A 23192-nucleotide genomic window follows, 5' to 3' on the forward strand; every position below is an offset into this window, starting at 1 on the left:
AATTTAATAATAATAACTCGAGGCTTAGGGATTAAATGAGCCAGTAAATAGTGATGTTTCCACAGCCTCATTCTCCCCCCCTGTGGTGTTACACTAATGTCACTGGTAATACAGCGAGACACATGAGTCACCATCCGGAGGAGGGGGAAGCTGTAACCTATGCAGCTGCGCTGTTACCAATGCGCACTGGGAGAAATGGAGGCTGGCGTCGGGAGCACTTTACGAATGTCACTGATGTACTCCCTAAACGCAATGTGAACGTGTGTAAACTGGCCGTATTGATGAAATGAAGGATGTTCCAAAATGTACTCATCTTTGCTTTCGACGTGGAAAAGAACAGGTAAGATACAAGCCAACCGTGTGTATGTGTTACGTGGGGTTACAGAGGCATATTGACATCACATCTACAAAATCAATCAGCGGCTATTGCCATGGCAATTAATGAGCATGACTGCGATTTTCCCCGCCTCTAGCGCTGGTGTTGTAGCAAAACGTTAGCAGAGTCCTGTTTCTCTGTGTCATCGTGTTTCGCAAGTCACAACTCATTGACTACTGACATAGCTGATGTGCTTTCGACACGATTAGGCGTTGTGTCACCTTACATTTCTTTAGCTTGTGATGAGTTATTTTGTTCATAACTGAAAGCTTGTGCCACCAAACCAATATAATAATATGGTAATTTGTGTCAGACCGCTAAAGCACGTGTTGTGTTGCCTTCGGTGATGTCGAAAAGGTCGAAATTATAAGGATCTGGAAAATGTGACGAATGAGAGTTGAACTGGTCTGTTGGAACAGATTCAAATAATGTCAAAGGCTATGTAATTAGAATGACAGTAAAACCTATTATATGTAACAACTGCGTGTTTGACGTGAATCCTATTTTCTATCTCACATAATGCCAATTCGAACAAAATCACCTATACTAATAGCCTTTATTACATGGACAATGTAAGTATTTTAAACCAAAATTATTCAAACAATGCAGGTGAAACAACGTTATATTTAACTAGAATAAAAAGTTTTCCGCATGGTGAGTCCGAATGTCGTGCATGTTTACGAGGAGTACCTGAATGCAGCACCAACCTACAGTGGTGTCAAGGAGAGTGGGCGATTCTACAATGCGTGACTCCACGAACAGATGCTAAGAAGTGTTGTACCGTGGCTTCGGTATTGGTATCGGCCAGCAAAGAGTGGTCAAAGGTGAGCTGCTTGAACTAATTACTAAATTCAAGCGACATTCATATGAAACTGATTAATACTTTTGGTGTGGGTCATCCTCAGTGAAGTTTTTGGTTTCACCCCGGTGCACGCGACAGCAGAGCAAAGTTTGCTTCAATGGGCGACGAGACCATGTGCGTGCATAGTGAAATATCATCCGGTTTGTGTGCGGGCTTTTTCTAGCTGCCGTTCCTTTATGCTGTTTTAGTAGACAATGTAGCTATGTTTTTAACAGAGCAGCTGTGTAGCGTGTCGCCCTGCAACAAGCTGTCCCCCCTCGATATTAGCACACGTAAGCCGGGTTGGCTAGCTCAGACTGTACGCTGTGCATTTGAAATGAATGACTTGTCGGAGCGTGTGGAGACTAATTAGCAAAAACGTTTAGCACGTCTGTCTTTGTTTACGTTTAATACGAATGTGTTCCAAAACCGTACACAGTTTCTTTTAGTGTTAGCGGGCTTACGTGTCTTACTACTTATTCTGGGGTTGACTCTCGACCTTCAAGCTAAAGAGACATTGGTTTGGATTCGTCGTTACCCTGTCACATGTTTACATTTACCTCTTCGTTTGTACCATCTCCAGTCCGTCAGAGATATGCTGCTGTTAACCGTTAAGACACTTCAACAAGCCCTACTGCGCGTTATATGTGCTAAACACTGATCAAGTTTAGTAAAAATATATGAATTATCTATGAAGTAACTAATGAACTACTATGAAGTAATTAACTATGAACTGAATGTGAAATATTTGCCGCTGTGTTGTGTATGAAGTGCACTCGCTAACATTATTTTAGAATTGTGCAGAAGTGAAGAAAACTCTTTTGGGGTTTGAAATCAGTTAAATTAAAAGTATCAGCATTAAAAACAAAACAGTGTTTCGGGTTGCTGCATTAAAATGAGCACCAGCAGTCTTTAAAACATGGCACTATGTTTGCAAAATCATGAGATGATACAAATCTGTGACTGTCTTTTTAATGTTTCTGGTTGTATTGCATGTTGTAAATCAAAGACAAGAAGTGCTTGAAGGTTTCTCTTTTAGAAATGCAGGCATGGGATGTTTGAAGTGCATTTCTGTCTTTTGATGGCTGTTTGTCACTTCACGGAGTAACATAAATGGATTTGAAAGTGAAGTCAGGGTATTGAACAGGGTATTGTATTACAATACAGGGTATTGTATGAACAGGGAGCAAACAAGTGCTCGGATCAAAGACTTTCTCAGTGGCTCACTTTAAAGCCTGTATGGGCTTCAGTACAATCACATTGTCCTTTCCCATGTAGGAAGCCCTTCACAGAAAGTTGAACTTGAGTTTATAACGTCTCAAACAGTCCTATTCTGTCCACTGCATTGTTCAGCAAGAGTTACTTGTCTATGTGAAGAATCTGTTCCAGGTTGCATGGTCTCATCATCGCTGACTTCCCAGTTATCTGTTACGAGCAACGATCACGTCTTCTGCAGGCTAATGATTACATACAAGTTTCAACCAGATGCTGTTGTCCTTTCGTGTTATCTGGTGTTGTGTTAACAATTTTCACAAAAGACTAAAAGTGCTTGGTCATGTTTAGTACAGTATTCTCAGTCCTCAGTACAACAGGCCATGTGTTTCATGATTCACGACACTGTCTTTAGAGCTGACGATATCACATTAATCACTTTCTATCTTGTTTCATAGTTTGCGGTGGTGTTGGTGGTTATTCCACAGAGCAGGTCAGAGTTCAACTGAAGGTTTAATGATTATTTAAATAACTGGCCTTTTGGGTTGCTTAGCTACAAGCGGGGCTGGGGCCAGTGGGTGCACAAAGTTCCAAACATGATGGCTAACGATTCACAATGAGGATTTTTTTTTTTTTTCTCAATGCCAGTAATCAATGATTACCTGCTTCTCACGATACCGACAAGGTAAGGATTTTTGTATTTTAAAAAGAAGTTTAGAACCTGTAGTTTTTACACACCCAGTGGCAAGAAAGCCTAAGATGTACTAAGTAAAGATGGATGATTTAATATTTCATAGCTCTAATAAGATTTGTAGTGTTAAAACTCATAGACCTTTTCCCTCCTCTCTGAACTGAGAATCTGAGAATGATGTCAAACATGTCATCTTGGATCATGATGACAACTTGGTAGACAGTTTTTGAAAGGCTAAACACCAACAAATATGGTCTGAAGCAGAATATTTAGTCAGGGTAAAATGTCATTTTTGGAAATGAGCACGTCTATATTTTTGGTCTTTCCAAGAAATTTTTGACTTTTGGACTTTGCAATGCTCTGGAGGCATTGGAAATTGTTGGATCACACAAGCCAGAAACAATCCTTTGCAGCAACCACTGGAATCTGATTCCACCAATAGTGTAATACTAATAATGTTAGTGTAGCCATGGAATGAATAGACATACAACTAAAGGTTGCTGTAATTCTGACTGTTAAAAATGAAACAGATTTCTCTATCCTCCTGCTGAGGGCATTGAGAATGCACCTGGTAGTATTTCTCTGGTTTGTACCTTCCCTGTTAAGATTCTGTCTGAGTGCTCACACACACTGCCTGTACATTAAAAGCAGCTGTTGAGGAGCCTCATACAGCCGTCCGTCCTGTGCAGGTGCAAACCTCCCCGTGCTCTACCTGCTGTCTCGCCATCCCCCAGCACCTCCTCTGTTGAAGATGAAAACACCGATGCCACCGGCTCGGACTGCCTCATGTCATGTACAGTCATTTTCCCTGTGATGCCAGGTAACCAGGGGCCTCCCTGACCTCCTTGTGTGTTGTGTGTCTTGTAATGCTTGTGACACCACCACCCAGCACGCACAAACACAGGGGAGTCTGGCCAAAATATATGCACTGCTAGTAATGGAATTGTATTTGTTGTTGTTGAATGGGTATGTCATTGCACAGCGTTATGGTGGAAAGGCACAGCTCTAGTAAAATAGGCCTCAGACAACTGGTGCAGAAGCAAATTGCTTGCCGTGAGCCACAGTCCTTTGTACTGAACGTTCCTAAGTGTCATCTATGGCAACTAGCTATTAACTGTACGCTATTCACATTAGAGTAGCCTTTGGGGTTACTGTTAAGTATCCTGTGCTCTTGAGACCCACACAACATTATACCAGATGTAAAAGCTGAATACCTTTCTTTAAAAAAAAAAAAAATTACTCAAATAACTGGCCTTTTGGGTCGCTTAGCTACAAGCGGGACTGGGGCCAGTGGGTGCACAAAGTTCCAAACATGATGGCTAACGATTCACAATGAGGATTTTTTTTTTTTTTTTTTCAATACCAGCAATCAATGATTACCTGCTTCTCACAATACCGACAAGGTAAGGATTTAGGTATTTTAAAAAGAAGTTTAGAACCTGTAGTTTTTACACACCCAGTGGCAAGAAAGCCTAAGATGTACTGAGTAAAGATGGATGATTTAATGTTTCATAGCTCTAATAAGATTTGTAGTGTTAAAACTCATAGACCATTTCCCTCCTCTCTGAACTGAGAATTTGAGAATGATGTCAAACATGTCATCTTGGATCATGATGACTGAATACCTTTAAAAAAAACAAACAAAACATCTTTATTTGGAAAGATACATAGAGAAAAATATAAACCCAAGTACAATGAAGCTTCAAAATCTGCAAAAACAATGATGGCATAATATAAAAAATAACATAAAACATTTCCTACAGACTAAATGATATTATCTTTCTTAAGATGAATCCATTTCTGTAATCTAAAATGTATCTACAGTGTACAGTGTGTTTGTGCTGTAAAGGTCAGTCCAGTTGGACTGAGTTGTCCTGAGGTCTGAGTGTGAGAGGAAGTCCAATTCGCATATCGTAAATCTCGTTCCTTTCGGTCATTCAGAACATTTGGCATGTGGTATTGATAAAGTATCAGTAGTTCGGTACAGTTTGACAATATAAAACATGATGTTGATTTAAAATGGTTAAACTGTGTTGTTGCCATTGGTTTGGCTTTTCATTTTCAGACTATTGAGCAACTTATGATAGATATTTTTCTGCATCCTCAGGCTTCTGCCTAGTCAGTTTGCATTGTAGTGACAGTAAGTTTCCCATGCCTTAACTGCACAGACACAGCTCAGATTGGCATTTTAAGTAGTTTTACTTTACAAGTTTTCCATGGATCCCACACTGTGAAGCTGCTGGGCTTCCATTTTTAAGCATTGAATGGATTTTTAATCCAGGGCCCTTTGTAGCGTGCCAAATTTTTCCACATCGAGGCTACCTATTTTAATATGTAGGGGTTTTGGTGCTGCCCGGCATGGCAGTTGAGTGTTGTCTGGCCCAATCCTGTTACTCTCAGCAAGAGCAGACGTTCCCGAGAAGCAGCTGAATAAGGTTTTGATCAACGTGCCCAGTGTACACTGCAGTAAATGTGTAGTTATTTTAAATACTGTAAATATTTTCCTTAGTGTGCCATCTGCAGACGGTTGATTATGGTAGAAAAAGCAATGGATTTTTTTATCATAATGAGGTTGCTTCTGAATTGAAACGCTCTGTGTACTGACTTCAGCGTTAGTTAAAGAGCTACATTATGTCTGTTGACTCATCCATGTGATGGGTGCTTTTGAATGGGACCAGTTGTACTGGCAGTTGGTTCTGTTCCCAGGAAGACATATTCTGGTAGATTAGAGATAAGAAGCGATAATGATAAGAGCAGGATTTAATGTGGTCACATGCCTTGTCCTTGATCAAATCGGCACGAGTATTGCACAGACAGCCCTGTCAGTACAGAACGCTGCTGATGTTTGATTAACGCACACAGAAACTTAATCCCACACTCTCAGTCTTATACATGCAAATCATTGCAGAGTTGTTCTTCGGTTACTATAGATATAAAGTTTTCTGAGTGAGCCAAGCACTCAGTGACAGTGCCTTGATCTTTTGCCTGTTGTCACTGTGGCCCTTCGTTGCCATTTACAGCTGCCAGCATGTGAAAGTGCCAGCTTCTAAGAGCTTTAATTACTGATGTTACCACCCAAATTTTCCCCAAGTCTCTCTCACATTCCAGCATCCTGAGGAAAAAATAAGTTTAACTAGAAATATACTTAATATGTATCAAAAGCAGCCTATGCAAATATTCCCTCAATTTATTGCAGTTATGTTTAGTTTCAGTTACTGAGAAATTCTAATCTGTTTTTGACTGGCACTTTTCCCATTGAGGTCCCCCCCTGGTTCAAGAGTTAAGACACATCAGTGAGCATTGACTGTAAACCGGGCTCCTTTGTTGCATTTCTGTCTCATTTCCCATCACATCTCTGTTTTTAGTCAGCTGCCCCCCTCATCATCATCACCATCATCACAAGCAGGGTTGGAGACTGCAGCGCAACACGCTGTCAAAGAGAAGATGGTCTTGTGTTTAGAGGAACATGAGAGTTCTTTTCAGACGAGCACAGCGAGAAGCTATAAAAACATGTCCCCTAAAGTGAAAACTTAAACAAAACCCTTTGGTATTTCTTGTAAAAGTATAATAAGGGATTAAGTTTTGTTTGGCTAAAATGATCTGTACCCAAAAGAGAAGAAACAGCCCTGTTTGGAAAGCATCGCATGGGTATCGAATCATTGCTAACAATATTGTGATAGGGTGTTTTCTCATGAAATTCATATGTGTGATTGGTATGTTTTTTGTGAATCTCTCTTCCTCCACAGCGGCTGTTATTGGAGGTTGTTACAGAGATACTCCCCTCCAGTGAGCCTTAAGTCTGAGTGGCCTGTGTGTGTGTGTGTGTGTGTCAGCCAGCAGCAGCAGCGTGGTCTCAGTAGGTACAGTAAGTCCTTTGCTGTTTGCTTTTTAGCGTTTTTGTCATGTTTAGGCGGGGGCTACTAATGTTGTTGGTGCTTTTCCGTGACACATTGTTTTGTTGCATTTAGTAATCCTCAGTTTTGTCAAGCTGTAATTCAGACACAAGTATAATACAATCCTTACAGTGGCTGTTGATGGTAGCTTTGGATGGTAAAGTGTGTGCATGGATGACTTGGTGCCTGTGTGTAACAGTGAAGGAAAGGGTAAATCTACACTCATGTTTTTCACTTAAAATTGTATCTCTGTAATACAGTAAACACACCTTCTCTTTTGAGCTCCGGTTTTATGGTTATGGTCTTGTTTAATTTTGAAATACTACCTCCAATAACATTGATTAGTTATTTTTAAATTATACGCTACAAATTAAACATGATCTCAGGTTTGTTTGTGTGTTTTGACCTTAGATTAGAGGATCTGTTTTATTTCAGGCTACAGGGTCATTCTGGACTGAAGCACATCCTTACACTTGAATCATTCCTTGTTAACTTTAGATGGGGCTGGCAAAAAAAAAAAATTCCATATAGATCAATATGCAATTTGATAATACTGCCATTTGATTCAAGGTATCCTGTTGATATGAAACATTCAACAAACATTCAGCTTAATGATGTTTTACAAGGTTGTGTGTATGTGTGGCGTGATGGGGGGAGGGTAATGCTGAGGGTTCTTGCACTCATCTGACACGGCTGTGGGACTACACCAGACGAGACCAGTCTCATACTGAAAGCTGTGTGCATTAAAGGTTCTAGTTTAGATAAAAACATTACTCTTCTTCTTGTGCTTTTACACTTCCTGTTTGTTAGAAAACAGATCTGAAATATCTGTTTTTATTCCTTCATGACAACTTGGAATGATGCTGCCTTCCACCAGGTCTCAGTGAGAAAAATGATCTTGACCACCTCCTCATTTATGTTTTCTGCCTGTTTGTATTCCTCCAGCTCTCAGTGAGTGTCCCTATGGGTGAAGCCCTTTCTTGGACATTGTGATCAGCCCTAGAGGCCACACACACACACGCACACACACACACACACACACACACACACACCCAGCGTCGTCATGGGGGAGGTCGTGCAAATGCACTTCAGCACGGTGGACTATGTCATCTTTGCCTTGCTGTTGGTGGCCTCTGCTGGCATCGGCCTCTTTTATGCCTTCTCTGGCGGGCGCCAGCGCACGACACAGGTAGATTTGTGTTTAGTCTAAATAAAGGTTTATATTCCATTTTTTTCAATTTCTTTCCCTTACTTTCTTTTTGCAGAATCCATTTCAAGTCTTTTATCAATGTCTGACACCAACATTTTGTTTGTTAAAGGAGTTTCTGATGGCTGACCGCTCCATGAGCTGCTTTCCTGTGTCCCTGTCCCTGTTGGCCACTTTCCAGTCAGCTGTGGCCATCCTGGGTGCTCCATCTGAGGTGTACACCTTTGGGACTCAGTACTGGTTTTTGGGCTGCTCCTATTTCTTGGGCCTTCTCATACCGGCTCATATTTTCATACCAATCTTCTACAGACTGCGGCTGGCCAGCGCCTATGAGGTACACATAACATGCACTTGTAGTTTGATGTGACTGTTCTGTATTTTTTCCAACAATCCTTGATTGTCATGTCCTGTGTGCCTGTTTCTGAAATGTATGCTCTGTCAACACTTTTCTTCTGCTTCTCCCAGTTTTGTCTTCCTCAAGTATGATCACATTCTTATCTGCTTAGCCTTGACATGTTAACGTTCAGCTGAAATGTCAAATGTCCTTGTTTCAAGACAGAAAAAAAAACATCTTTAAAGGGTCTTAATCTTTGTCTAATAAATGTCAGTGTCAGTGCTGCAATAATGTCCTGTCAACAGTTAAGTTGATCACGTGGATCTAAACTGAGAAGCATCCACAGCATTGACCATACACCAATCAGCTGCAACATTAATGCTCAGTACCCAAAAGATCCAACATTCCAATGCTGGTGACCATACAGTACCCCCAGAGGTCCTGTGTCCCTTCACTGGTCAGGGCTGTTTTGGCAACACAAGGGGAGACCTACAAAACCTCAAACAGGTGGTTTTAATGTTGCAGTTGATTGGTGTAAGTCACAACGACACTGAGAAGATTTGAATTTATTGTTCTTTTATTTATTTCTTTGACATTTTCTTCGCTCAACAGTATCTGGAGCTGCGCTTTAGCAAGACGGTTCGCATATGTGGGACTGTGACCTTCATCTTTCAGATGGTATCTTTGTCATTCTTTCTTTGTACAGTACTTTTTTGGTTTTCTTGTGTCAACACCTGCAGGAATTAGAGTCTAATTGGTGCTGCTTAGTGAAGACATTAATCTTATGCCAGAAAAAAATATGCAAAGTTAATTAATTGCAAGTTGGCATTTGTAGTCATTGGTGAGACAAGATATTAAATAAGAAAGGCAATCATCTAAACAGCAAATAGTTTTATGTTTGCCAATAAATGAATCTCGACATCATCAGTTTATTGTTTGTCCTCTCACTCCTCTGTCTCAGAGCATGAGCAGTTATTTGATTAGAAAGGACTGTTGTCTGTGGAGAGCCATGGTTGGATGTGAAACAGCAGCTGAACATTTGGAAATGACAGATCTAAGAATGCTTTCACTGGCCAGTTAAAGTAAAGCCTGGCTGCAACTCGAAATGTCACACTGACCCTTTGTAAAAATTTCTATTGTGGCTCCTTTGAGGTTAACAGCATCTTTACTTTCTCCAATAAAAGCATCAGCGGTGTCCAGTAATGACATGACAAAAACAAATCAATGCAGTAGTAAATTCCCCCTATAACGTGTATGAACAGAGATTAATGGCGGTATCTCAAAGGCTACTTTGAATTTTCATCAATAAATGATGACACCTAGTAAAACAAAGTTTAACTGTGTAAACATAATTGTGTTATTAAATTATCTCAAGGCCAAAGTAAGGTGTGTTTGACTCATGTTGACCCCTCTGAAGTCCCAGAATGTTTTACAGCAGGGTTTATTTCGACACATGGATCGACTAGCTCCAAAACTTGATCTCTGACTTTCTGAGTTTTTTATGAGTCTTCCTGTCCCGTGGTGTGGGTTTTTATTCTTTTTTTTTTCTTTCCTCTGCAGATCATTTATATGGGTGTGGTCCTGTATGCTCCAGCCTTGGCACTCAATGCAGGTGAGAGTGGCATGCTTTCCACAGTGTCCGTCACACCACGTTTTACACCTGCATAGCTGATTATCCTGTTGTACAGTGTTAGGCAGTGCTCTTGTTTTGTTCACTTGCAGTGACAGGTATTGACCTATGGGGGGCAGTGCTGGCAATGGGATTAGTGTGCACTCTATATACTGCTCTGGTGAGTCCCTAAATCTTTCCTCAACCCAGTGTCAATTTCATAAATGACAACTGTGACAAAGTGTTTTTTTAAACAAAAACTAATAAAACAAATTAGAATTAAACAGTAATGAAAAAAGATGGAGAAAATTTGCAGTACTCACAAATGATTGGAAATTGTTCCAAAAAAACATTTCTTTTCTATTTCTTAGCTCTGACTTTATCTTTTCTCACTATCATCTTAGGTTTTTATAGGAACTTAGATGTTAGGCTCTAATCCAGGTACACTTTTTACAAATAGTTTTATCATGTTGATCGTTAAGGAATTTAAAGCGAACGCACTACTCCTGTGTCCCAGGGGGGTCTGAAGGCGGTGATCTGGACGGACGTGTTCCAGACAGTGGTGATGTTTGCGGGCCAACTTGCAGTCATCGTGGTGGGGGCTAGTCAGGCTGGTGGCATATCAGAAGTGTGGAGGAAAGCAGTCAATGGCAGCCGCGTTGCCGGACTAGAGTGAGTAGCTGAAGTGCATTAGAATAGCTATTCTTTGCTACTTTTACATGCTGCATTGCATACAAGTATGGGCAGATAATATTTCTAAGAAACCCTGTTTGGAGTATTCAAATGTTTATCTTGTATTTGCTCTCTGCCTTTGTAGCCTGAACCCAGACCCTCTGGAACGCCACACCTTCTGGACGCTGGGTGTAGGGGGAATCTTCCTCATGTTGGCTTTGTATGGGGTGAACCAGGCCCAGGTGCAGCGATACCTCAGTTCTCGCACTGAGAAACAGGCCATCATGTGAGTACCACCGATGTGTCAAAACATGCTTGGCTAAGCCTTGCTGTTTTGAAATAGCATGATGAAGAGACTGTAATGTTTTTGATCATGGAGTATTAAGTTCAAAACATTTTAAAGATGCTGCTTTTAAAGAGGCTGTTGCTTTGTAACAAAAGTCTTTGTTCTTAAGAATATTCATGTGTGTCATGGTTTTTTGTGGTCCTGGACAATTTCTAACCGTGTTTATCCTCACTTCTCATGTTCTTCCAGGTCCTGCTATGTAGTTTTCCCATGCCAGCAGATTGTCTTGTGTTTAGGTTGTCTGATGGGTCTGGTAATGTTTGCTCGCTATGGAGAGAACAGCCCTTTGGACAAGGGCTACGTCAAAACTAATGACCAGGTGAACACTAGTTTGCCGTCAGGGTTCCTCAAGCAGTAGCAGATATACGGTGTTCTTTGTTAGGAGGTGTGTCTTACTGTTTGGTGTCTTTGTGCAGATGGTGCTGTACTTTGTGATGGATGTGTTCAGGGATCTGCCTGGGCTCGCAGGACTTTTTGTGGCCTGTCTCTTCAGTGGAGCTCTTAGGTAAATGACCCAAGAAATGGGACTTAACTTGGGACTTAATAAATCATCATCCACCATTGAATGCTTGCTTTTGATCAGTTCACTGTCGGTCACCAGTCAGTTGCTTTCAACCCAGGTTGATATAACAGTGAAGCCTGTCCTACAGCGGTTGAACTTCCACCTGATTTTTTTTTCACAGCGTATTGCTAAGTTGTTTGGTTAATCTGAGTAATTTAAAATGCTTGGCTTTATCCCAGACAATCCTACAATAATAAACCCAGGCAATAGCATGCCTGACTGACGGGCTAGTTTATTGTATTGCTGAGAATAAAGTGCTGGAAGTTTTCAAGTTAGATGGCAAAGTCCCTGGGGATTTAATTTAACTCGACTGCAGAGGACAACAGGTCTTAATCGGAAACATTAGATGGCCTTTATTTCTAATTGGCTCTGTATCATAACTGTGTTTGGTTATATTTTAGTATGAAGCCTCCTTGTTTCCTAATCTGGTCCCGTTTTTGCTGTAATCTACTTTGTTTGAGGAAATAGGGTAATCCTCTTTAGCTTTCAAGTTTACAGCCTTGCAATGGCAGAGAGTTCGGTAAGTGCGGTACACTGATGTTTTTGTTTTTTTGTTTTTGTTTTTTAAGTTAGAAACAGTTTCCTGTGCTGTACAGACAGCCATGTCATGTGTAACAAAATCCCAGTTATTCATTCAGTCCCATTTGTCTTCCTCCAGCACCATCTCATCAGCCTTTAACTCCCTAGCAACTGTGACTATGGAGGACCTGATTAAACCTCACTTTCCAAACATGACGGAAGCTAAAGCCACACTGCTGTCCAAGGGACTGGGTAAGACGAGCTTAAGGTTGTTTTTCCTCCTCTGTACACATTGTACGTTTTGGGGGTCTGCACAACATTAAGTCAACAGATATGACCATTAAATACTGCTTTGTCATCCGCTTGCTCCACAGCTTTGACCTATGGCCTTGTGTGTCTGGCTATGGCCTACCTCGCCTCTCTCATGGGATCTGTGCTGCAGGTAACATGCTCTTCACATTGTGTAGTTGTGCATGTGGCAAAGTTAATTAGTTGGAGCAGTGATCACACAACATGAATGAAAAGAGCAGTATAGATGTGTCCACGCGTCTTTCGCTTCTTTTTATTTAGGAAAAAAAAATCAGCTGTAGTGTTTTGGTTTTTTTTTTTAGTGCAATTAACTAGCAGGCACACTGATAGCACCTGAAAAAATGTCATGCTCTTTGTCCTCAGGCAGCCTTCAGCATCTTTGGGATGGTGGGTGGTCCTCTGCTGGGCCTCTTCTGTCTGGGAATGTTTTTTCCCTGGGCAAACTCTACAGTGAGTCCTCGTAATTAGATTTGTTTTTTTTTCTTCCTCTGCACTCATTTTCTTTAGTCTAAATATCCTAACAAATACATGGTAATGTATGAAGGTGAGAATGACAGTGCCACCCGTTATCCTCTCCTCCGTTGCCTCCTCAGGGTGCAGTGGTTGGGTTAGTGGCAGGCCTTGCTATGGCCTTCTGGATCGGCATTGGCAGCTTTATGATGCGCATGTCTGGTTCCAACCCACTGCCATCACTCAACACCACTGCTCTGCCCCTGTCTGACAACATGACCACCACTGTCATGACTACACTGGTCAGTGCCACTACAGCCAAGCCCAGGTAACGCATGAATCTCAAGAACTGATCTTACTGTCTTGACTCTATGACTTTCATTCTCTTACCATTACCAAGAAATTATGTCATCAGATCAGTCAAACAAGTCTTGAACCTTCCTTCTTTCCTTCAGGCTGACAGGTTTGGAGTCACTCTACTCATTGTCCTACATGTGGTATAGCGCTCACAACTCAACCACTGTGGTGGTGGTAGGACTGATAGTCAGCCTGCTTACAGGTAAACAAACTTGTTGCATTAACGTCAAACAAATCCACCTGAACATTCAACTTAAAAGGTACAAATTGTAAGAAATGGCCAGAATTTTAGTTTAAAACTTTCATCAAATCAACTGAACAGTGACACAAACACAGATGCTCAGATTAGTCATGTGTATGACATGCACCCTGTATGTTACACAATAGAGGGACGGGGAGTAGCTAGACTGGAGTTTGTTCTTATGAACAGCTCCTGTATCACACTGCCGTCCGTATCTGACGTTCATGTATCTGTCAACATGTCAGGACCTATGAAGGAGAAGGAGCTGACTCCTGGCACAGTGTTTCCAGTCCTGGGCACCCTGCTCTTCTTTCTACCTGAGCGCTACAGAGAGAAGCTCTGCTGTGTCACTCCTCTGGCTCAGAAGGTAACCTCATATTTACACTCTGCACTCCTGTATGTTTTCCTCTTTCGTTCATCACCCCTTTACCTGAGCTCTTAATATTGTCCTTAGCCCAAAGAAGTCAACACTCAGCCTTATCAGATGGCCAAGAAAGACAGCAACAGTGCATCTTCCTGCAAAGACGACACAGTCGCAGAGGACAAAGAGACGGAGGGTAACGGAGCACAAGCGGAGGAGGGAGACCTGGAAACAGGGATCGTCTTACCCTCATGCAAACTAGCAGCTCACACAGTTGAGGAGACAGCCTTGTGATCCTTCTTCCTCCTACTTGCAATACACACGAGACACACACATACACACCTTCACCCCAGCTGCTGTACTATCAAATTCTTTTGGGGGGGGGACACAGATCGCAGATGTGACGTCCATCACTTTGTAGAATGTTCTGAAGTTCCGTGGCACCAGGTTTGGGTGATTGTGTTTAACATTGACATAATCAGTTGAATCTGATTATAGAAAAGGACTTGAGTATACATGTATTTGTAAGACTGGAAATCAACTAGAAATCAGTGTTTGCCATACTGGAACTGTGCATTTCAAAGTTCTCAGTGTGCTTTGCTCTCATGTACAAGGAGTTTTACCACTGTGACTGGATCCAGGCATTCTGTTTGACTGTTGAATCAGGTAGTTAAAAGGGAACTCCCATATTTTTAAACCTGGACCCCATGTTTATATGCTCGAGTATGTAAGTGATTCGTACGTAGCACAAGTTTTCGAACTGGTGCGGTAGATCACCTCAGCTGTCAGCCGCACCCCCTTATGACGAATCATTTTAAGTGCTAACAAATAAAAAATCCTTTTTGTTTAACCAGAAACACAAGAAATTTCACGGGAGGTGAGTTGTTGCAGGAAGTTGACTTCTCCTTGAGCGAGTCTTGGGTTTCTGAATGAACACAAAAGGGTTTTAGCCTTTCTGTAATACTGTCAAACAAAAACAGAGTAACAATCTCAGCCTGCGGGTGGCAAAAAAAGTAGTGGACTTAACTTTCCCAGTCAGTGTTGTCCCAAAGGACTGTGTTGGAGCTGTGTCGCAAAGCTGCGTTGCAAAAATATGTAAACAAAAATAGTTCCTAATAGATGCAAAATATAAACTGTGCTATTTTGAAAGAGTAGACAGAAGCAGAAAATCCCAGAATATTAATATAAAAAGAAAAGAGAGACTGAACTTCTGTTTAAGACATGACAGGTCTGTACTGCTATGATAGTGTAGTGTCTTTATATAGCCTTGGTTTAATACTAATAATCACCTTCTAGCTGCTATTGCGTTTGTCTAAGTACAGTCCACACAAGCAAAGCAGTGTGACGAGGTGAGAGCGGCAGTGGCGTCTCGTGGAGGTTACATTAGATGTGGCACAGGAAAATGAGGCCGAGTGCAGAGCTGCTGTAAATTGTCAATATTTTTCCCCCAAGTACCTCAAAATTGCACATAAGTTTAGTACTTGAGTAAATCGTGTTTAGTTACTGTGCATTCCATCACTGGTTATTCTAAACTTCCACTTTTCATTTTACTTTAAATGTATATCTGGTGGGCGGCACGGTGGTGCAGTGGTTAGCACTGTCGCCTCATAGCAAGAGGGTCCCAGGTTTGAATCCCAGTCTGGGCCCTTCTATGTGGAGTTTGCATGTTCTCCCTGTGCCTGCGTGGGTTTTCTCCGGGTACTCCGGCTTCCTCCCACAATACCAAAAACATGCACATTAGGTTAATTGGCTACTCTACATTGCCCCTAGGTGTGAGTGTGAGAGTGTGTGGTTGTTTGTCTTTGTGTGTTGGCCCTGTGATTGACTGGCGACCAGTCCAGGGTGAACCCCGCCTCTCGCCCGTAGTCAGCTGGGATAGGCTCCAGCTCCCCCGCGACCCTGACGGATAAGCGGTATAGAAAATGGATGGATATCTGGTTCAAATATCAGTTACTGGTCTCCTTGATTACTAATAATCAGTATCAGACCTGCCAAAAAAAAAAAAAATATATGTATATATCAGTGGGTACTTACTATACAGCAGTTTTACACTCAGAATGTGAACACTCACCTGAAATGGTGGACAGTGAATCTAATGCACTACATAGTCAGTGAGGTGATATTTGTAAACGATGTGGAGATGCAGAATGATGTCGGCAGCCACTGACTCCTCTAATGCACATGTGAGTGTTGTATTAAGATTGAATCTTTTCAAAGACATAATGGAAGTAGAAGAATGAATCTTAGTGTAACTGAGGCCATACTGTAAAGGCCATCATGCTGCCAACTGGATGAATCAGAAAAGCAGTTTCATTAATTTTTAAATAAAATGTCGCTGGTACGCGGTTTGTGTAGTTTTGAGTCATGGGATAAGTTGGGTCACATGAAGTTTCAAAGTGCCTCGCTGACAGAGTATTGTGCGTGATGTGTTCGCAGCGCTCCGTAACTCTGTAAGGTGTCGGATTTGCTTTAGCTTCAGGTTGTACGTCACAGCTATCTCAGCTGGTTGAATTGCATAAACACAGAGCCCACACTTGTGCATGCCTGCTCCCATCTTATGACTGCTCTGAATAAAGCACAGCACTGCTCTGAGTCAAACAGAGGAGCCATCTTGTATCTTAAGATGGACCAATTTGAGTACTGTTGATTAAGCCACCTCAGCCACCTAATTTTGTACTTTTCAAGTGGCTGTTTATTTTTTATTTAATTTAGGTTGTTGTCAGTGCCAGTATGTGGCTGATTTGTGTAATAGTGTGTAGTAATATTAACATTGTCATGATTTTTGGAATCACAGAATTCTTGACCATCAGCATTTCCACGTCATCCATTGTCCATTTGTAAGAAGACAGGTGTTGTGTGTACAGTGTCAGTGCTGTCTGTGCTGTTGATAACAAACTCCATGGTCATGTTTTTTTCATGTCACTGTTTGTCCAGCATTCCTCAACCAGAGAGTCCACATGAAGTTCAGTTAATACAAGTTCTCTGCATCTCATTTAAACTGAAAGCTAAGACTTCAGGGTCTCAGTTGGCTGACATTGTCCTGTAAAAATCAGCTTGCTGGGGTTGCAGTTGTTGTTTTTTTGTTTTGTTTTTTTTTTTAAGCACATTGCAGACAATCAAGGTGACCCCAATAATAATAATAAGCAGAAAAGAAGCAGCTTTCATTTATTTAAAAAGGATTATGGACTTGAGACTTTTAAGTCCTCTGTGTGCTGGAATGTTGAGCCCTTAGAGACTCGTCTGAGCATCAGTCTTTACAGAATCAACACGTTTGTACTACCATTCTGATACCCAGAAATACCATGATTTATCCAAAGCATATAGAATATAAATGTCAGTCATATATTTTTTTTTTGTTTGTTTGTTTTTTTATGAACAAAAGATATTTTTGTAATCTCACATAAAGCCTGAGCACATTTCAGGAGCTGAAATGTGAAATTCTATATGCAAGAACCATGAAATATTTAGGTTTTTTGGGTGGCTGTGTGACAGGACTGGGAATATACCATTGTTAGCATCGTGGGTAAACAACTCATGTTTTAGTGCTACATCCCATAGTACTGGTGTCCACAGTCACAATTCCTCAAAACAATTTTAATGGTTCCTCAAGTTTTTTTTGAACAACTTGAAAATCACATGACAATGTGTACTTTATTTATGATTGCATACTGTTGAACCCTTCTCCTTCATACCTGAAATTACTTGAAGTGTGTGCCTGTATTGTTACCTCAGTGATACACAGATAACACCCCCTTTATGATGTATCATTACAGTGCTAACACATCATCAGTACTATTGCTGTTAAAGAGAAGTGCAGCGCTGTGATACTAATGAACTCTTAACACACCTAATAATAAAGCACAATGATGTCAGTGCTCAGTAGTTCTGCTATTGAAAGAATCTGACTGAAGCCATGAGCTGATATAAAGCAGTTTACTTAGTGTTCATGAGTGAACAGTTATGTGTATTTTAATGTTCCTATAGAAGTGTGATACATGCTTATTCTGCTGATTAGTGGCCTTTAACAGTGAGGTCTGGACCACAAGATAATCCAGTTGCGAGGACAGTTTGCAAAAGAGAAGCATGGCACTTAGTAATTTCTAGAAAAAATAAATATTGTTTTTAACAATATTTATTATATTTGTTCTCCCATCTACAAGAATTCTTCCTTTTATACATTCCAAAAAAAACCCAAAAAAACAAAACCCCAGCCTCATAAGCACTGAAGTCGGGATGACTCCTCTGCTTTGTGCCTTCATTTTGTGATTTTATTTATTTATTTATTTTGAAACTATCCTGGTGTAGTTTTGATTCCTAGTCCAGGATGTTGTCATGAATACGAGCTCAGTCCCAAACCTCCGTCGAGGAGGAGATCAGATCCAGATTTCTGAACGAATAAATGAATCCTGTGTCACATGATATGAGGGGAAACAGTCCAGTTGATGGAGGGAGTAAGAAGCAGAAAACTGTTGCATGCACCTTTTAATTCAGTGAAAGGTTAAAAACTGACAGATTCTGTTGACATGTTTCACTGTTGTTGGATGTATGGGTGTTAGATTTATATGTTTATGTACTTGAAATGAGATTATGCTATTAAAATGATGAACATGACAAATTCAATGATGTCCACTGTTTTTTTGGGACTTGACCTGGTGATTAACTAAAGAGTCTCATGGTGAAAATCATCATCTAGTGCCATCTAATGGGAAAGGTGTTCTCTGAAGGTCTGGACAGCAGTCCAGTGTAGTTAATTTCTAGAATCTTAAGCAATATGACTCTAAAACCATTGTTCATTGCAATGTTAAGTCTTTCAGTGAGTCTCAAGGCAATATGGAGGTCATATCATGTGTTTCACGATGCTTCATAGAAAATGTCTCCATCGTGTGTGAAAAAACCTTTAAGATTACAGACACGTTTGAAAAGAAGTCCCACACGTCATACTGTTTTCCTCAACAGAGGGAGTTCACGCAATTAATGTTGTCATGACAATTTGAATATGGCCATGTGACCATGTATGAATGACATTCCTGTGTGCGTGTGAAGGCGTGAGAAATTAGCTAATATTATTATGAGCTTAATGCTCTTGCTACTGAAACACAACAGCTTTTCTTCAAGTGTAAAATAGCATCATTGGCCTTTTGTCATCAAAGGAAATTGGGTAAAAAGAAAAAAAGTGAATAAAAGATGTCTTGGTTCATGATTAGAATGTTTAGCTAAGATTAATCCTTTGTGGGTTACATCATTTTGGAGAAATGGTAGTTGAATATAATCTTATCTGTGACAGATCAAAGAAGATTTACTTCTAACATTGGCTTTGTTCAGCAGTGGAGTTGGTTAAAATAAACACACAAATAATTTGTCACCATCACCTTCGTCCTTTGCTCCACTACCCCTTTCATCTTCATCTTCTCCGTCCTTTGTCCTCTTCTTTTCTCCTTTCCTTCTTTACTACTCTGTATATTTATTTTCTCTATCGTCCTGGGGCCTCATTTATAAAAATGTTCCTAGATTTAGGCTATATATGAACTTAGTCCTATGATCATTTCTGATGATGTGATTATATTCGATTCACATAAGATGCTGAGCTTAAAAAAGCAGGTTCTATGAATCCCACTTGTAACTTGCAGATCTGTGGTCTATAAATTTCAAATCAACTTATATCGACAGCACCTGCTTTGGGATTTCCTCTTGCATAATACCAACACAAAGGACGCTTTAGTCAGTAATAGCCGTGGACCAAAAGAGAAAATCAAGCTTTTCAGAAGAAGAGATCATGACGGTAGAGACGATAGAGAGGAATAATTGATGTTCCTCAGTGGACAATAAAGAGGACTGTCAAACAAAGTCAAACACGCAGCTTTGGAGTGTGTCGCTGCACAGCTCAAACAGGCTTGGGTGCGTATGCATCCCAAACTGTAACACCCCTATATAACCAATCATATTTTCTTCAAAGTAAGCTGTTATAAATAACTACTCATACATAGTTTTCCTACTATGAAAAGATCCTACTTAAGGTTCCACTTAAGATCAAAATGGATCAAAATTGATCTCAGTAGGACATCAGATCAAAACTGATCTGAAGTCTTTTTTAACAAAAGAGGCTCCAGTTGTCTTTTTTTTTTTCCACTCTTCTCCTCCACCCTCCTCTCTTCCTCTTTATCCTTCCCTCCAGTCCTCCTCCTCCTCCTCCTCCTCACTGTCATGTTCTCCCTCCACTTCAACCCAGTTCCAGCAGAGGCCCGGCCAAAGCAGGGGGAGTGTGTCCTGAGAGTGCCATAAATCCAGCCTGTAATCAGTGTGTACTGGCCATAATGAGCAGGAGATAGTGAAAATATGTTGATTATCTCCCAGCATGAGGGGGCAGTTTGAATAGATGCTTTCTTGAGGCTGTTCCACTGGCGTGAATAGCTGTCTTTACATGGAGACATGCAAAAACACACACATGGACACGCTGAAGGCAGCAGCAGGGCCTGTAGGTAGAGATGCTCCCTCCGTGCACCTGTGACTGTTATGTGTTTTGGTATAATGTGTGTGTTACTGTAGGCACACTGAGCGGGAAAACACATGTGAAGTTGACTTTTCTGATTATCCACAACTACTATGTATTCAATTCAAGTTCCGTTTGAATATCTATAGCACTAAAACACTCACTACAGTGGTTTTCTCTGATGGTTTATGAGCACTACTTTGCTTTAAGTCAATTAAGGTGCCATTGCGAGGTTGAATTTAAGGAACCCTGATGTAAAAGACAGAAACGTGTCTCTCATAAGAAAATACAGACATCGTTTTTGTAAGGGAGCAAAGCGGTAAAACTAAATAAAACTGGAACAGATGAAGTTTGTTGAATGAAATTTCCAAGTGAAACTGTAATCAGTAAGTGAAATAGTTTTAGATTTAGAGTACTGAAGTTCCAGTGTGAGTCTAAACACTGGAGTTGAAGCTGAAAGGAAGTGAGGATTCACTTGAAGTTCAAGGACGAAAATGTGTTGTTGGGTTGTAAACAATCCTGAGGAGCCGAGTGTGTTCCTGAAAGCTCCACTTGAATTCATAAATCGAAGTAAAATGAAGGCACTGAGAGAAGCAGGGTGAAGTGGGAGTAAGAAAAACTTCATTTTGTTGTTCTGATTTTGTTTTTTAAGGCGATGACCTGAGACCTGCTGGGGTTTGTGTCAGCTGCAGTTTAAGAACTGAAAGGAGTTGAGATGTCATATAAGTTGACTTGTCATATAAGAAAATAATTAGACACAACTACATGTTTCTACACCAGAGAATGAAAAATAAAACAAGAAAATGCCACATTTTCATCAGTGAAATGTTTTTCATTACATTATTTTCAACTAAAACTGCAGGAAAGTCGTGCGAGTTCAGTTTTCTTTGCACATGGACATTTGCAGTTCGCTCTGGTCTGAGTCTGATCCTGATTTTCATTTGACCTTCGTCTCTCTTGAGGTCGCTTTAGTAAACTGTCTGGCTTCTCTTGTCCTTCTATAACCTCTGCCTTAGTAGTCAGACTCCAGCAGCTCCAAATTAGTCATCGCTGCACACGGGAAATCGGGGGCTGCCCCCCACCCCCTGGACAGATTTATAGAGCTGGCCTTGAACGCTGAGCTGTTGCTTGTGGAGCTGAGCCCATCTTGTTCTTGGGGGGGAGGGGGGGGTCAGTTAGTCTGGGCTTCTCGTAACCTTCTCCTCTCCATCCCAGAAACATATCTACATGAGTTATTGGGCTGAATTTCAGTGCTGGCAAATAAAGTGTCATCATACAGCAACAGAATTATGAGTTAAGTTAGCGTTACGACCCCCAAACTGCAAATACTGTGAGGAAACTGGAAACTCGATGTGTTGTCCAGTCAAACTGGGCTAATGTTTGGCTTTTTAACTACTTCAGCTGTATTTACTTATTTTATGTGTTTTAGTGCTTTTGGTTTTACGTGTGCTTGGTGATTTCATGACACTGTAAACAAATATGAAAGTCTTTCAAAAAGTGGTGCCAGATGCATTTAGCCAAAGTAAACTGTCCCATTTCATAGGAAAAACAAATAATGCACACACAGAAGAAGAAGCTCTGTGACATTTCAATCTCTGGTGAAAATAATAATGTCTCGCTTTTGTTACAGGGTGGCTAAATAAGTTAGTTACAAAGTGTCACAATTAACCTGCCTCCACTGGATACATCCAGTAATACAATAAATAATAAGAAATAAGCTGCAGCATTACCCAGTTTTTTAATCCGTTTAAACTCTCCCTCAAAGCTGACTTCATCACAGTGCCAACAGAGTACCAACAGGCTACAGTCTTGTGAATAACATGACTTCTGTGAGTCGTTTTTAACCTGCCTGGTGTCCAGACGGGGCACCTGCAGCTAAAATGTCATCATGCATATGTAAACTGCTGTTTAAACTGCTGATAACCTCAAATTTCATTTGTGTAAAAAGGAGAAACAGCTCATTTGTTTAGAGCTGCTGCAGGCTCAAACTGTTAACTGCTGATGTCGGAATGTGGGCAACCAGAAAATTCAATTCAGTTTATTTATAAAGTGCCAAATCACAACCAAAGGTATCTCGTGACACTTTCCAATTAGAGCAGGTCTACACCAAACTCTTTAATTAAATTATGTAATACAGAGAACCCAACATTCCCCCATGAGCAAGCAGTTGACAACATGGTGAAGAAAAACTCAGTGTGGCTCAGTGTGGTTGGGCTGGGTTCAGAGAGAGAGAGAAGAGTGGGGGAGTGGGGGGGGGGTAATACCAGAAGTATTGGAACTATAGATAATGATAATGATTAAGTATACAAAAGGTACTATGGTGATTATGATAACAATAGTAGTGATAATAATAATGGTAGTAGCTGTACAGAGTAGTAAGAGAATTAAAATAAATTAAAAGGCAGAGATTTTGTGAATCATTTCCAACACACTGCCCACTGAGGGTTAACACACCTGCTCTGGCTCTAATTTGTGGTCGTCAAATTCTAAGTCATAAGCAACACACACACACACGCTGCTGTTGTAGATGGTGTCTCACTCCAAGCGGAAGGTTACTAATGTGGCGGGGTTGTAATGACGACTAAGTGGTCATTACTGCAGAGATATGAAATGATCAGAGAGCAGCTGTGTTCCCACAACAATTCCTCCCTCACTGCTTATCTGTCTGTCCGTCCTTGGGCTCCCCAAACTCGCCACACATTCACATACACACACACACACACAC

At 40.8% G+C, this 23192-nt stretch overlaps 1 protein-coding gene across 8 annotated transcripts; it reads left to right on the forward strand.

Annotated features, from left to right (window-relative positions):
- The first annotated feature begins 98 nt into the window (after nt 1-98).
- Nucleotides 99-15555, forward strand: slc5a6a (solute carrier family 5 member 6a). 8 transcript variants are annotated; one of them, XM_046373428.1, is made up of 19 exons: nt 1005-1200; nt 3810-3940; nt 6867-6980; nt 7959-8202; nt 8333-8554; nt 9167-9232; nt 10115-10166; nt 10277-10344; nt 10681-10835; nt 10981-11121; nt 11371-11500; nt 11598-11686; nt 12402-12514; nt 12637-12704; nt 12935-13021; nt 13165-13349; nt 13477-13580; nt 13865-13986; nt 14074-15555. In XM_046373428.1, exons 4-19 carry the CDS (start codon nt 8077-8079, stop codon nt 14272-14274), a joined length of 1929 nt encoding a protein of 642 aa, XP_046229384.1. In that variant the 5' UTR covers nt 1005-1200; nt 3810-3940; nt 6867-6980; nt 7959-8076; the 3' UTR covers nt 14275-15555. The 8 variants fall into 8 exon arrangements, with proteins under 8 accessions (XP_046229388.1, XP_046229389.1, XP_046229384.1 ...); XM_046373429.1 differs by having other exon boundaries at nt 6867-6976; XM_046373431.1 differs by lacking the exon at nt 6867-6980.
- Nucleotides 15556-23192: the final 7637 nt, after the last annotated feature.

The sequence above is a fragment of the Scatophagus argus genome, chromosome 19 (assembly GCF_020382885.2).
Source record: "Scatophagus argus isolate fScaArg1 chromosome 19, fScaArg1.pri, whole genome shotgun sequence".
Taxonomy (NCBI): Eukaryota; Metazoa; Chordata; class Actinopteri; family Scatophagidae; genus Scatophagus; species Scatophagus argus.

What these genes read in the sequence shown, in the direction of transcription:
- slc5a6a (XM_046373432.1), top strand. Translation starts at nt 8,077, where the DNA reads ATGGGGGAGGTCGTGCAAATGCACTTCAGCACGGTGGACTATGTCATC. An exon ending in TCATGGGATCTGTGCTGCAG is followed by an intron (nt 12,705 to 12,934) that starts GTAACATGCTCT and finishes CTTTGTCCTCAG; the next exon opens with GCAGCCTTCAGCATCTTTGG. An exon ending in TTCCCTGGGCAAACTCTACA is followed by an intron (nt 13,022 to 13,164) that starts GTGAGTCCTCGT and finishes TTGCCTCCTCAG; the next exon opens with GGTGCAGTGGTTGGGTTAGT.